Source organism: Podarcis gaigeae, assembly GCF_964106915.1.
Source record: "Podarcis gaigeae genome assembly, chromosome: 8".
In the NCBI taxonomy this organism is placed as follows: domain Eukaryota; kingdom Metazoa; phylum Chordata; class Lepidosauria; order Squamata; family Lacertidae; genus Podarcis; species Podarcis gaigeae.
The window spans coordinates 71,074,962-71,089,568 of NC_139684.1; the positions used below are offsets into that span (position 1 = coordinate 71,074,962).

The following is a 14,607-nucleotide window of genomic DNA, read 5'->3' on the forward strand; positions in this document are numbered from 1 at the left end:
CCATTCTTAAGGAAATCAGCCCTGAGTGCTCCCTGGAAGGACAGATCCTGAAGCTGAGGCTCCAATACTTTGGCCACCTCATGAGAAGAGAAGACTCCCTGGAAAAGACCCTGATGTTGGGAAAGATTGAGGGTACAAGGAGAAGGGGACGACAGAGGACGAGATGGTTGGACAGTGTTCTCGAAGCTACCAGCATGAGTTTGACTAAACTGCGGGAGGCAGTGGAAGACAGAAGTGCCTGGCATGCTCTGGTCCATGGGGTCACGATGACTTGGACTAAACGACTAAACAACAACAAAAAATGTGCAGGATTGCAGCTTTATTACCTCTGATTTTGACCCATTGCTTCTGCTGACTTTAAAATTATTTAACGACTTTAAAATTATTTATAGACTGCTCCAATTGCTCACATCCTTATTAAAGAGCCAAATCGCACGTTTAATGTGGCGTCTGCTGAGTCATGATGAGTCGATTGATGTCTCGAGAATGCTGCTGTTCCATACGTTCCCTGTAGGCTTAATGGCTGGACCATTTCAATCTTAAATTAGAGCACGCAGAGGCAATTCCGCACAGCGATGATGCACAGGAAATTAAGTGTCAATTATACGGTAGTGTGCTTAGTGATGCTAGAGGGCCGCGGTGTGCCAAGAATCCTGCACACCGGCCCATTCCTCTGCTATTGGTGCATCTGCCCATGAGGCTATTTCATTTCCAACTGGGATGGGAAGGTGCCAGCCTGAGAGATGGCACAAATGATAATGACAGATCAGGAGGCGTCCCCCCAGCCAGTAAATGCCACCTGCCACCTGAGGGCACCTGCTGCAGGGCCCAGGGTGGGTTAAAAGCATGTGGCATAGGGAAAGGCCAGTCGTGAGTCAGAGGCTATAGGAGCCTGGCCATCGGCAAGGAGACAAGCTGCTGGGAGGTCCTGCCAACAGAGGGTTGCATCCCGGGGATTCTGCTTTTAAGCTGGTAAGCACAAGGGGAGGTGTTACTAGGGATAGAGGATAAATTCAGTTTTGTTTGCATTTTGGTGAGAAGCAACCTAATCTGAACTTCCAGAAGCAATAGGCAAACCAAAACCTTTGAAATTTGCACTTCTCCAAATTCTGTGATGTGTCTCTGCAACCAAAGAATGTGTGTACAATTGCACATGCTAATGAAAAGAACTTACCAAAATGCATTATATTGGTGGGGGGATGCTTGCAAAAATGTGCTTTATATGGAGTAATTCCCACTAAAATGCTGACAATTTTCCTGGCGGATAATAATACAGTGGTACCTCGGGTTACAGACATTTCAGGTTACAGATGCTTCAGGTTACAGACCCCGTTAACCCAGAAATAGTACCTCAGGTTAAGAACTTTACCTCAGGATGAGAGCAGAAATTGTGCTCCGGTGGCAGCGGGAGGCCCCATTAGCTAAAGTGGTACCTCAGGTTAAGAAGAGTTTTAGGTTAAGAACAGACCTCCAGAATGAATTAAGTTCTTAACCCCAGGTACCACTGTAACAACAACAACAACAATTTGCTGTGGAAATGCAGAAAACTGAATTTAAGATTTGAAGAACGAGAAATGGAGAGAAATGGAAATTTCCAGATCCATTCACCTCTTATGTTTCAGAGGCCTTCATTTGTTAAATGAATGGCATCAGCGCCAGGGCAGTCCCCTATTTCAATTTGAAAGTCTGTTTGGTCCAAGTCCAATTTAAAGATAGTGATCCATAAGAAGGAAGAACCTTGAAGTTTGACACCAGCAGTTAAAAGTACCTGGGCAACAGACTGAGCAGGCAGGCAGATCTCCCTGGTCAGTCTTTATAACCATGGGTTATCGCCAATGTTAATCCTATTCAAAAGTAGTTTCCTTAAAAATAATGGACATGAATACCTTAGATCAGTGTTTCCTAAACTTAGGTCTCCAGTTGTTGGACTACAATTCCCATTAGCCCTAGCTAGGAGTACATGTAGTCAGGGATTATGGGAACTATAGTCCAAATACAGCTGCAGACCCAAGTCTGGGAAACGCTGCCCTTGATCCTTTATAGTAAACCTTGCTAAATTGGCACAAAGACGTTTTATGCAAATTGGTGTCTTATTTCAACCCCTAATTCACGTCCTCCTTTTTTTGGCAATGCAGAAAAATCTTAATCTTTGGGCAGTTGCCAGGGGGCACGGTATCCCCAAACCAGCATTTTGTGCTGTGCCTGGATGTAATCCCCCTTTTAGTTTCTCACAGCACCACTAAACCTAGTGTCAGTCTGGGTCATGGTGCCTGAAGTGCTGCCACTGCTTCCAGAAAAGCCCACCAAAGCTCATTGCCTGAAACCCTGGAGAATTGCTAGCCAGTGTAGACATTACTGAGCTAGATGGACTCACTATAAGGCAGTTTCCTAAATCCCCATGTTTCCTTGAAGACAGAGCCAACCCTGCCTTGGTTCACCTCTTGTAGCAGGGACTGCTTTGACTGATAGCAGCAGCTCTTCAAGACTATTGAAGCGTCTTACCTTGTCGTGTTATCTGAGATCATTCACTGACCTTGGAAACTGTTTTATTCTGAGTCATATCCTTGGTCCGTTTAGCTCGCAGTTAAGAGAAGCAGCTCCAGAACTAGCGCTTCTAAATATCTTCCAAGACACACGCTACACACATAACAGCTTATAAGTCACTTACTCTCAGCAGCTAGGAGTGTCATAACCAGATGCTGGAGGGAGCTGTTCGGAGCGAATATGGACCACTGGTACCAAACTGCTCTACTAGAAAAACTAACCAACAAATTGAAACGATCAAGGGGACAAACAAAGACGGACCCCTTGACCCTTGGGTAGCTCCCCTTTATCACATACACAGGCCAACAAGACAATGACCAATCCCTCACAACCGACAACATACGAATCAATATGGCGGACTTAACCCAGCAATGCCCCCTCCCACCCCAAACACGGACAAAGCACACTGCAACCAATCATGCCTTGGGCCTTTTGGTCTCTTGCTCCGCCAGCAAAAATAAGACACCTATCCACACAACACTGATTTTTTAAAAAGTTCCACTTATATACTATGTCAAGAATGAAACTTGAATGTCTCCCTCACCCCACTTTTTCTGTTCCTGTTTTTCCATTTCTCCATTTTCTCCTGTCACTCTCTCTCCTTCTCTCCCCACCTCTCTTTCCCCCTCAACCTCATGCAGTGGTACCTCAGGTTAAGAACTTAATTTGTTCTTAAGAGGTCCGTTCTTAACCTGAAACTGTTCTTAACCTGAAGCACCACTTTAGCTAATGGGGCCTCCTGCTGCTGCCGCGCTGCCGGACCCCGATTCTGTTCTTATCCTGAAGCAAAGTTCTTAACCTGAGTTACTATTTCTGGGTTAGCGGAGTCTGTAACCTGAAGCATCTGTAACCCGAGGTACCACTGTATTACCTAGAACAACAAAAATGTTTCAAACTGAGTGCAATTGGCTTGTATGAAAGACTCTACGATTTGAAACAGAGACAATGAATGCACTGTACCTTTGTTACTTATGGAAAACCTTTCATTAAAAACATATGAGGGAGAGGAAGAGAGGAAGAGAGAGAGATGACACAGATTGGCAGTGTTATTCCAGGGATTCAGGCAAGGAATCCCTAACTAGAGATGCTGGGAACTGAACCTGGGACTTTCTGAACGCAAAGTTGGTTCTCTAGCACTGAGCTACAGCTCTCCCCCCGCATATCATTGTGCCAGGGGAAAAAATTCTCTTGCTCAGCTTCTGCACATCAGGATGCTGTTTCAAGGTGTGCAGGAGCAGGATGGAGAGCAAATTTGGCAACACATCTGTTCTGCCTCTGAGCTTCAGCCCTTCCTGCATGCTTTTCCACTGAGTCACGGCGCCTCCCGGTCTTAGGAACTGCCGCCTTAGAAACTCCCACAAAGCTGCCACAAGCGGCGCTCCCTACGGCCAGTTTTCAAAGCCCTCCCTTGACTTGGTGCCCAAGCTATGCCAAAGTTTTTATGGGTGGGGTTTTTTTTGGGGGGGGGGGGAGAAAGACTCTTAGAAGTGTTTGATTGTAACACAGAGCACAACTACTTTATAACATGATCACAGGACATCCAGAAACAATTATTCTGATATGATAATGTGCCACACTGAAATGTTCAAATGTTTATTTGATTGTCCTTGATCTTCCTGTCACACTTGCTGTCCTCCCCTGCCACACCTTTTGAGAACCGCTGCCTTAGACCGTGCAAAGGATGCAGCTGTGGCTCAAGAAGGCAAAATGCCTGTTGTTAGGGATTGCAGGACAAGACCTGCCAAGGAAAATAAGGAACCTCTTTATGTATGCTACAACAGCGGCAAGAGTCTTGATAGCACAAGGATGGAAGAATGAGGAAACCCCGACAAAAGAACAGTGGCAAGAGAAATTGATGAACTATGCAGAACTGGCTAAATTGACATACAAACTGCGAGACAAGGACAACTGTGACTTCAGGGAGGAATGGGAACTTTTCACAAATTATTTAAAAATACAACAAAATGAGCTGGACTCCTTGGCAGGTTTTGAATAAACATACACAAATTTATTGTTGATAACATGATGGACAGATATGTAAGGATATATACAATTTTATAATATGCAGAGAAAATATGTGCAGCGAAATCAGGGAGAGGACCTGATGGAAGTCCCTGGAGGGGGGGATAAATATTATGTAGGTGATTATATGGTTTGATAATTTGTTATGTGGAAATTGAGCAATAATTTTTTTTAAAAAAAGAAAAGAAAAGAAGGCAAAATGTCAGGAGCCGCCTGAGCTATCCAGCCCAATGCAAGTCAAGTGAGTCCTCCTGATAATTCTGGATAACAAATGTTTGGCTCCTCCTCCCTCTGCAGGACGGATCCTCGAAAGGTCTCCAGCCACTCTCCACTCTGCTTGTGGCAATGGCAGGCGTGAGGCAGCTGGCCGTTGCATTGCTCCTTGTCTCTGCTGGTAAGTGCAAAGTGCAGGCAGAGCGAGGGGTGGGATGGAACCAGTGGCCTCGAGAGAGTGCTGGACTCCAGCTCCCATCAGCCCCAGACAGCTTGGCCAGTGATCAGGAATGATGGAAGTTTCTAAGCAGAGATTGCACAACCACCTGTCATGGATGCTTTAGCTGAGATTCAGGCATTTCAGGGGGTTGGACTAGATGACCCTTGGGGTCCCTTCCAACTCTACGATTCTATGATGGGGTTGTGGCCCAGCAACATCTGGAGGGCTACAGGTCCTCACCCTGTTCTCCGCCCGAAGCTACAATTTCTAGAGTGGTCAGTGATGATGATGATGATGATGATGATGATGATGATGATAATAATAATAATAATAATAATAATAATAATAATAATAATAATTTTATTATTTGTACCCCACCCATCTGGCTGGGTTTAACATTCAATCCCTCTTCCCAGGGGACTCTGAGACCTATAGCTCTGTGAGGGGGGTAGGGGCATACTAGCAACTCTCAGCACCATTAACAAACTACAGTTCCCAGGATTATTATTTTAAATGTGTAGTGCAGGTGGGGCCAATATTTCTCTTGTCAGTTTAAGAGGAGCACCATGCTCACTTTTCCGGCTTTTTAAAATACCCAGACAAGAAATTCCAGCAGGAAGTGATGGATTGGAGCAGATAAGGAGTCCCCCCTCTCTCCGCGAGGTGTAAGGACTGAGGAGCAAAACCCTGGCTAGATATATATCTATCTAAGTTCTGAAAATGCTCTGCAAAAAAGCAGTTGTAAAGCTCACAATTGAAAATATCATTGAGTTGCAATTTCAGCTCTCCAGTGCCATCTGGTGTCAAAGTGTTATAACACATTTTGACTAATGTACACCTGAGTCCCCTCTTTTCTCCAGCTCTTTCTCTCTCGATCCCCTACAGCAGGGGTGACCAGAGACTGTGATCTACTCACAGAGTTAAAAACTGGCAGTGATCTACCCCATTGGGGGGGGGGTTCAGATCAAAGTTGTTGAGCTTGTTTTAGGAGGGAAAGCCCCATTTTGGGGGGTTCAGGTCAAAGTTCTTGAGCTTTTTTTAGGGGAACCAAAGTTCTTGAGCTTCTTTGCGGGGGAGCCCCTGATCTACCAGTGATCTACCACAAACGTCCACTGATCTACTGGTAGATCACAATCTACCTGTTGGACATACCTGCCCTACAGCTAAAAGCATCTTAGAACCACCTGATCCAGTAAAGATTCCATAAAAATGGCTAAAAAGCAGGAACGGCCTGAAGCCTGATTGTTCCCTTCCTCTTCCTCAGAATCTCCAACCCTACTTTAAATAATTTACTGATTGGAATAGAGGGACAGTGTCACATAGTGGTTAGGGCGTTGGGCCTAGGACATGGGAGATCAGGCTTCAAATCCCCACTCAGCCCAGAAGCTCACTAGGTGAGCTTGGGCAAGACAGCTCTCAACCTAACCTACATCGCAGGGTTGTTGTTGTTGTGCAGAGAATACAGAGATGCAGAGAACCATGTATGCCCCTTGGAGCTGTTTGGAGGAAAAGTAGGATATAATGCAATAATAATGTTGATGTGTTTTTGCAGTGTGCACCCAAGATGACGAGGGAAGGATCATTGGAGGCTATCCCTGCCTCCCCCATTCTCAGCCCTGGCAAGCGTACCTGACTGGCACATACACTTGCGGGGGGACTTTGATCGCTGACTCCTGGGTAGTCACTGCTGCGCACTGCTATGGTGGGTGAGTCTGACCATGCACTGGAAATAATCTTCTACTGAGTCCAATTGGCCCATCTAGACCTGCCCAGATGACTGGGTGCAGACAGGGGCAAACGAAGGCGTTGTGACACCCGGGGCAGGGCATCGCTACATAAGGCCCATGTGCAGCCTCGCTACATACGATGCATGCACCATACGTAGCGACGCCACACAGGCGGTGTACATAGCGGTTTGCCAGTGGCGGCACTCCAGAGCCGTACGGATGGTGCTGGGATCCTTCCATTGCTGCTACAACCACAAACAGAGGGATCCCACCACCATCCGTACGGCGCTTGAGTGATGCCGGCGGCAAATCACTATGTACAGCTCATGTGCGCCATTGTTCCGTACACACATACGTGCGACGCTGCACATATGCTGTACATAGGGGTTTGCCACCGGCGCCGAGATCCTCTGCTCACGGCTGCAGCTGCGAACGGAGGTCCTCCACATGCAGCTGCGGCGGCGCAATGGCTGCTTGCGCCACTGTGAGCCCCCACTGGGTGCCTCCTTGTCACCCTCCCAGTCACGGCACCCGGGGCGCACCCCCCCCCCACCGTGCCCCCATTGCGATGCCACTGGGTGCAGATCTCCAGGGACTCAGGGCAGATGTCTTACCCTGCCTTGCCACAACCCTGAAATCTCTTTAATGGAAGATGCTGGGGGATTGAACCTAGGTCTCCTGTATGACAAGTAGTATGTGCTCTGTCACTGAGCTTTAATGTGCTCAGCTTGATAAGAGGACAGCCCTCAATTTCAAGGGCTGTCAGATAGGGATGGGTGGCTCTGTCCGTTTTGGTTCTTTCTGTTTCTCTCCCCACCCCATCTTAAATTCAGTCCTCCAGCAATTTGCAAAAGGAAGGAAGGAAGGAAGGAAGGAAGGAAGGAAGGAAGGAAGGAAGGAAGGAAGGAAGGAAGGAAGGAAGGAAGGAAATAATGCTGCTGCCCTGGTCAGTGGTGAGGGATGATGGGAGTTGTGGTCCAGCAACATCTGGAAGGTCACAGGTTCCCCATCCCTGCCGCAAGGCTTCTTACCATTAAAATCCTGCTGAATCAACCATGTGATGAAAAAGACACTGCTGAGAGCAAATGCAAAGCTTTTGCAAATAGGTCAGGCAGAGGGTTGTATTATACACAGACGAACAGTGCCATCTGCTGGAGTGATTTTTACATCGCAAATCGTTACATTATTATCAAAAGGCTTGCGATCCATCGGGTTTGGAATATTTCATAGAAACATTCTGCACTGCAGTTTGCTACATATTTGAGTGATTTTCAGAAAGAAACCATTTTCCCACAGAGATGTTCAAAAGCAGCAATTTTTAAAAGTTCCTATACTTTATGATTTGGCTTCAGGATTTAGGGTGGTGACTTTTCTTTCCCCCTTTCTGCAATTTTCACTGGTGAAAAAGAAGTCTCTCAAAGCCAGTTTTGAACTGGAAATAAAGCCACAGTTGCTTTGCAGGCGCAGATCTAATTTTTGTGGGTGAAGCTGTCAAATTTGCATTGGCTGCAATGCACATTGGAAATCCCACCTGCGTTCTTACACTCTAGTGAACTATCTCCTGTATCTGTCTGCCTTGGCTTTACGAACAGCCTCAGAGGTTAGGCAGAGTGAGACGGCTGCCTTAGGCAGCAGATGCTTGGAGCACTGAGCAGTTGTGAGATGTGGGAAAGGCTGCATTTCCTAAGCAAACATGGTGCCCTCAGGTGCACTCAGTTGCGCCGTTATGCAGTGGCAGCTCCCATCTTACATACTGCAACTAGGTGCAATGGAAGACACTGTCCTGGCACTAGATTTGAATGGCAATCCTTCCACTTCTGTAGGTGGACTGGAGTCTGTGGGTGCCCCTTTGTCCTTTGTGTCAGGCAGCAAAGAGTCTTGGGCCCTGGCATCATCCTGAGCCACCTGGAGAGTGTGCATGAAACACGGAGCCTCTTCAGTGGTGGCACCATAATTCTGCAATACCCTGCCAACAGAGATCCATTCTTTCCATCATTTAAAATCTTCTTACCAATAGGCTTTTCATGCTCAATTGTAGTGCAACCTGGCTTGCAGTGTTTCAGACTTTTCATTTAATCTTTGCAATTTTATTTTGTTTTTAATTGTTACATGCAAGCTCCGTCTCTGAACAGTAATAAATCTCTGGGTTTGGTTTCCTTGGAAGGAAGGTCACTGGAGGTGGGTGGCATTAATAAGGGTTATTTACACATATATGAAGGATGGGTGCAAGATGGAAGGTTCCCAGCGTTAACACCCCATCAGATCCTGCTCCCATTTTAGGTTTTGGGGCAGAGCACTGGATTCTCACAGAAAGCAAATCTGGCTTCTTAGTCTCCTTCTAGCCCAGTTCCAGGACAAGACTGCCAGGTTATTGTTGCTTCCCATCCACACACCTTGATGACCATATGTGGAAACAAAATCCATATCTGGAAATGGCTTTCTCCTTCCAGAAGAGCCCATCCCTCTCCTCAGCAGGCCACTCTGCTACAGCCATCAAGGTACACATGCCATATATTTAAAGCACATTTAAAGAACTCCCCCTTCCCACAAATCCTGGGAACTGCAGTTTGTTAAGGGTGCTGGCAGCTGTAGCTCTGAAAGGGGTAAACTACAGTTCCCAGAATTCTTTGGGGGGAATTAATGTGCTTTAACAAGGGACACAGGTGGCGCTGTGGGTTAAACCACAGAGCCTAGGACTTGCCGATCAGAAGGTCGGCGGTTCAAATCCCCGTGACAGGGTGAGCTCTTGTTGCTCGGTCCCTGCTCCTGCCAGCCTAGCAGTTCGAAAGCACGTCAAAGTGCAAGTAGATAAATAGGTATCGCTCCGGCAGGAAGGTAAATGGCGTTTCTGTGCACTGCTCTGCTTCGCCAGAAGCGGCTTAGTTATGCTGGCCACATGACCCGGAATCTGTACACTGGCTCCCTCAGCCAATAAAGCGAGATGAGCGCCACAACCCCAGAGTCGGCCACGACTGGGCCTAACGGTCAAGGGTCCCTTTACCTTTACCTAATGTGCTTTAAATGTACGGTTCGTGCACAGCCATAATCTATAGCAGCCCTGCTGGCTCTGTTAAGACTATTCAATCTTAAAATCAAGAATCACAGAGCTGTAAGGGATGCCTCAGACATTGCACGGACTGCACCCTATCCCATTCCCCCCCCCCCCAATGCACTTTAACACATATTGATCCTATTGTGTACCTACTCGGGGAGCTTTATGCTGCGAGCAGAAAAGCAGGGAGAGCAATGCGTTGAATCATTTACTGATGGCATACTCTGGTTGGGAGCCAGGGACAGCATGTGCAGTGGTGCTCTCTGTACAAACCAGCTTTTTTTCTCTCCTTGTTGGCTAGCAATATAATCGTGCGGCTGGGGAAACACAACCTGGCCATCCGGGAAGAAGGGGAGCAGACCCGGAGGGTGGTCAGGTACTTCCGCCACCCGCGTTTTGACCCCCGTACCCTCAACAATGACGTCATGATGCTGAAGCTGGAGAGGCCCGTCCCCTTTACGCAAAATCTACATCCTCTGGAGTTACCCAGAGGTTGCTCTGCCCCTGGGACGGAGTGCCTTGTTTCTGGCTGGGGCACCCTCACTACGCCACAAGGTACACGCACGGGCGCAAAAGAACCAACTCTTTTTGCTCACCTTTATTGCACAGCTGGGGAACCGCTGGGCCACCAGATGTAGCTGGACTACAGCTCCCCATTATCCCTAACCATTGGCTATTCTGGGCTAATGTAAGGTTGCCATGTGTCCTCTTTTTATAGGACATGAGCTCTTTTTCAGGGGTAAAATTTCTGTCCAGGTAGATTCTGTCCAGGTAGATTCCAAAATATGTCTGACTATACTTTCTGGATGAGACATAAGACACAGAACTGGTGCTTTCCTCTTCTCTTCTCCTGGTCCCCTTGGCAACATATCACAGCTTCTATAGCCTACGTATAGTAGGGGTATTTAAAATGAGAGTCGTCATAGTCGTCTTCTTTTTTTCTCTTCAAAATATGGCAACCCTAGCTGATGGGAACTGGTATCCAGCAACATCTGGAGCAACAAGGGTTCCTCAGCCCTGCCTTAATGCACAGGCTGCCAATGCACTGCTCACAGGGAGACCTGTAAGTGCAGAGGCCTTCCCTGGTGCACAAAGTGTGGGGGGGGGGATTAAATGTTGCACTATGCTGATCATTCAATCATTGCAAGCATCTCATGGAACAATCTCCCCTCCCTCTACATCCTGTTCTGTGGATTCTCCCCCCCCCCCAAAAAAAAACCCTAGAGCCAATTTCCAGAGGCACATAGGAGTGGGGTGGGGGGGACCCATTAAGCAAGTGGTCTTCCTTTGACTGGTGGGACTCATTAGCTGAATCTTGCCCAGGATCCCAACTCCTAGCTGAAATTAATTTTGAAAGAGGCCCCAAACCTAATTAGGGTGTCTGTGTGTTGGAGGTCCTGGAAAATGCAGCTGGAGAAAGAAGATTCATTTTGCAGGAAGATGGCCCTTCATTAACCACACAAAACCACACACACTTTTCTCCAGCCTAATTATTGGCAGGAAGAAGAGAAGGGGTGTTATGTGCATGCGTGTAGTATATGGGGTGCCCCATGGCAGATTCTCCTGTTCCATGGGCCTGTAAAGGTTGGTGACCCCTTAGAGCTCCTCCAGACCATCTGCTTATACATCCCAATTTGCTTGCATAGTGTTTTCCGATTGATAAGATCTCCTCATTCTTGAGAATTCGTTCTGGTTTGTTTACAGGGTGGGTTATGCATCCACAAGCATTCATCCCAATTTGCTGGCCAGGTGTTTACACGTCTTCCCATTAACCATCCACCCATCCCATACTTTTCAGTACATTGCCCATCACTTTCCTAACCACAAAAAGCACAGCTTTTTAAAGATAAGCGGATTTGTGTGTGCTAAAGTGTCAGAAAGCTTCAATCCACTTTAACCACACGGACCTAAATTTCGGGCATGCGCTTGAACTAGTGCTGCAAAATAGTGACGATCCACAGGCACCCTTCATGCACAATCAGAAAATTACTCTGTCATTAAGCGTTGCGGATAATTTGGACATTGAGCAGCTATTAAATGGGGAGCGGGTGGTGGTGTCTTTTTTACAGCCACTTTCCCAAACATCCTGCAATGTGGAAACGTCAGGATTATCAGCTCAGAGAGATGTTCAGCTTCTTATCCTAACAGCATCACAAATGGGATGGTTTGTGCTGGTGTACCAGAAGGTGGAGTGGACTCCTGTCAGGTAGGATGGAGACATGGAATTGCTACCAAAGGCCGGCTAAAGAGAATTTTCCCCCACCTTCCCTTCCTGCATGTTCTTATTCTCAGTGCCTTCTTCTGTGTCATACCTTGTCTTTGCCTCTTGGGCTTCTGATCGGAAGGTTGGCAGTTCGAATCCCCGCGACGGGGTGAGCTCCCGTTGCTCTGTCCCAGCTCCTGCCAACCTAGCAGTTCGAAAGCACAACAGTGCAAGTAGATAAATAGGTACCACTGCAGCAGGAAGGTAAATGGAGTTTCTGTGCACCCTGGTTTCCATCACAGTGTTCCGTTGTGCCAGAAGGAGTTTAGTACTGCTGGCCACACAACGAGGAAAGCTGTCTGTGGACAAACGCTGGCTCCCTCGGTCTGAAAGCAAGATGAGCGCCGCAACCCCATAGTTGCCTTTGACTGGACTTAACCGTCCAGGGGTCCTTTACCTTTTACCTTTTTGCATTGTCCCCCCACCCTGGCCCTCCTGCTGACACCATCCTTTTCTCTCTCTCTCTCTCTCTCTCTCTCCCTCCCTCCCTCCCTCCCTCCCTCCCATCCATTGTTGTGCAATTATCTATCCGGCTTGCTTTCCCCTGCATTTTATTCGCTGTGCATGCTTTCATGTCTTGTCAATGATGCCAACCAGGGCAGGACTTTGGGGCAGACACCTGGGCTCACATCTGCAGGGCAGCATGCTGGCCACCCATAGACTATGCTTATATTTAGTACCAGTGGTTTGCTGGTGCCCAGTGGGACTTGTAGGGCAGACCAGCAGTAGGTGGAGCCAGAGTCAATAACTGGCAGGACCACCACACACACATACCCCAACTGGCTGCAAAGATGGCAGGCAGGTGGGGACCGGCTGAGGGTACCCTGGTGTTGGTGGGCGATACTTCATTTGCCAGCCTGTCATAGCAATACCACTGTTCTAGCCAAGTGCTCTGCTCTGCCACAACGCTGCCCCCTGTAGGTCGGATGGCAACAATGCAATGTCAGGAACTGTGCTGCCTTTCACAGGGCGACTCCGGAGGGCCTCTTGTCTGCAATCAGCAGCTGGAGGGGATCGTCTCCTGGGGCTTGGAAAAATGTGCCCAGCCCAACCGGCCAGGGGTTTACAGCAGAGTATGCAAGTATGTCAACTGGATCCAACAGATCATGTGGAACAACTGATCCCGAGGAAAGAGCTTGTCTTATCCACATTGGTGTTCCGGCAATAATAAACAATTTTTGAGTGCAGGGGTTTAAAGTCTCTCTTTCCATGAATTTTGCAAATATATATATTCTGCAAGTATTACAGCCAGTGGTGGGTAGAACAGGATAGCTTCCCCTCTTTGAAATAAATGTATATATTGGCTCTGCTTGTTTCTCTCTTCTCCAGTGCAATGCTTTTAAAGCATTCCTCCCCCCACCAGCAACTTCTGGAACTAATTGCAGAATACCCAAGAGACCTCCATGGCTTTGCTGGTTGGAAGTGCATTACAAGTGCATGAGAATGTAGGGTGTTCTTTCAGAAGCTATAACCAGGAGGAGTCATCATTTTACTGTGCTGTGAAGAACATACTGGTTAAAGCAAGTGTCTCTAACGTTTCCAAACCCAGGACCCACTTTTAGTCCAAGGATGCATTGGGGAACCCATTTCCCAACCTTTTCCGATACATTTGCATGGTGGTAGGGCTCCTGTGGGGACCCACCTTGGATCAGGCTGTGACCCAGAAGTGCAGAGCTTTCCAAACTTTGCATGTTGGTGGTGCACCTTTTTAGACAGGAATCATTCCACGGCACAGTAATTCAGTTTCACTAGCAAACCGAAGGTTAAACTTAACTTTTTTTCCAAACCACAGGAGGAGCGCAGCGAGTGTTTGCGTGACACACCTACACACTGCAGCTGACACGCTATTGTCATGACACAGAGTTTGGAAAGCTCTGCACAAGTGGCTCCCACCCATCAGCTGAACCAGTGGGTTAAGGGACCAACAGAGAAAAGGTGACTCTTACGTACGGGTGTCAGAGGATTTTGACCCAGGCTAGATTTGCTGTGACTCCCCCAACTCACCATTCAAATATCAAAAAGTTATTAAATTTGTATACCGTGATTCATCCAAAGAGCTCCGGGTGGTTCACAGCATAAAAATACAAACAAAAGCACAAAATACATAATAAGAACAAAAACAAAACAAAACAATGCCACTCCCAACTGCCGTCCTCAGAATGAACCAAAAATCTGCCATTTAGTCCATCGAACTTAACAAGGTTAATTGTCCCCCCACCCCACCCCCCCGGTGTTTTAAACAGTGCAAAGCTGCTTGGAGCAGCTTCAAAGTGCAGTACCTCTGCAGTGCAGGGTAAAAATACTTTTTAAGATGCTGTGGGAAGAGACTACACTTCCTGCGTAATTCTATACACAAAGGTTTATTGTACATACAACAAAATGGCTGACCTCATTAGAACAGTAGCCTTGGTTCACTTTCTTAATACTCCTTATTTGCATGTGTGTGTTTTTGACTGCTTAGACGTGTGGATTTTTTAAAAAGGATTTCCCTGGAATTCTCCTTTATAAATCCACAGATATAGGACAAGGAGGAATCATTCATCACTCATGTTGGTCCTGTATATTT

General features: G+C 47.2%; 1 protein-coding gene across 1 annotated transcript; it reads left to right on the forward strand.

The window, feature by feature from the left end:
* Positions 1 to 932: 932 nt before the first annotated feature.
* LOC310849950 (trypsin-like) lies at positions 933 to 13,226 on the forward strand. Its single transcript, XM_083750980.1, has 6 exons — positions 933 to 972; positions 4,864 to 4,960; positions 6,552 to 6,705; positions 10,080 to 10,333; positions 11,848 to 11,984; positions 13,010 to 13,226. Exons 2-6 carry the CDS (start codon positions 4,912 to 4,914, stop codon positions 13,160 to 13,162), a joined length of 747 nt encoding a protein of 248 aa, XP_083607106.1. The 5' UTR covers positions 933 to 972; positions 4,864 to 4,911; the 3' UTR covers positions 13,163 to 13,226.
* The last annotated feature ends 1,381 nt before the right edge of the window (positions 13,227 to 14,607 follow it).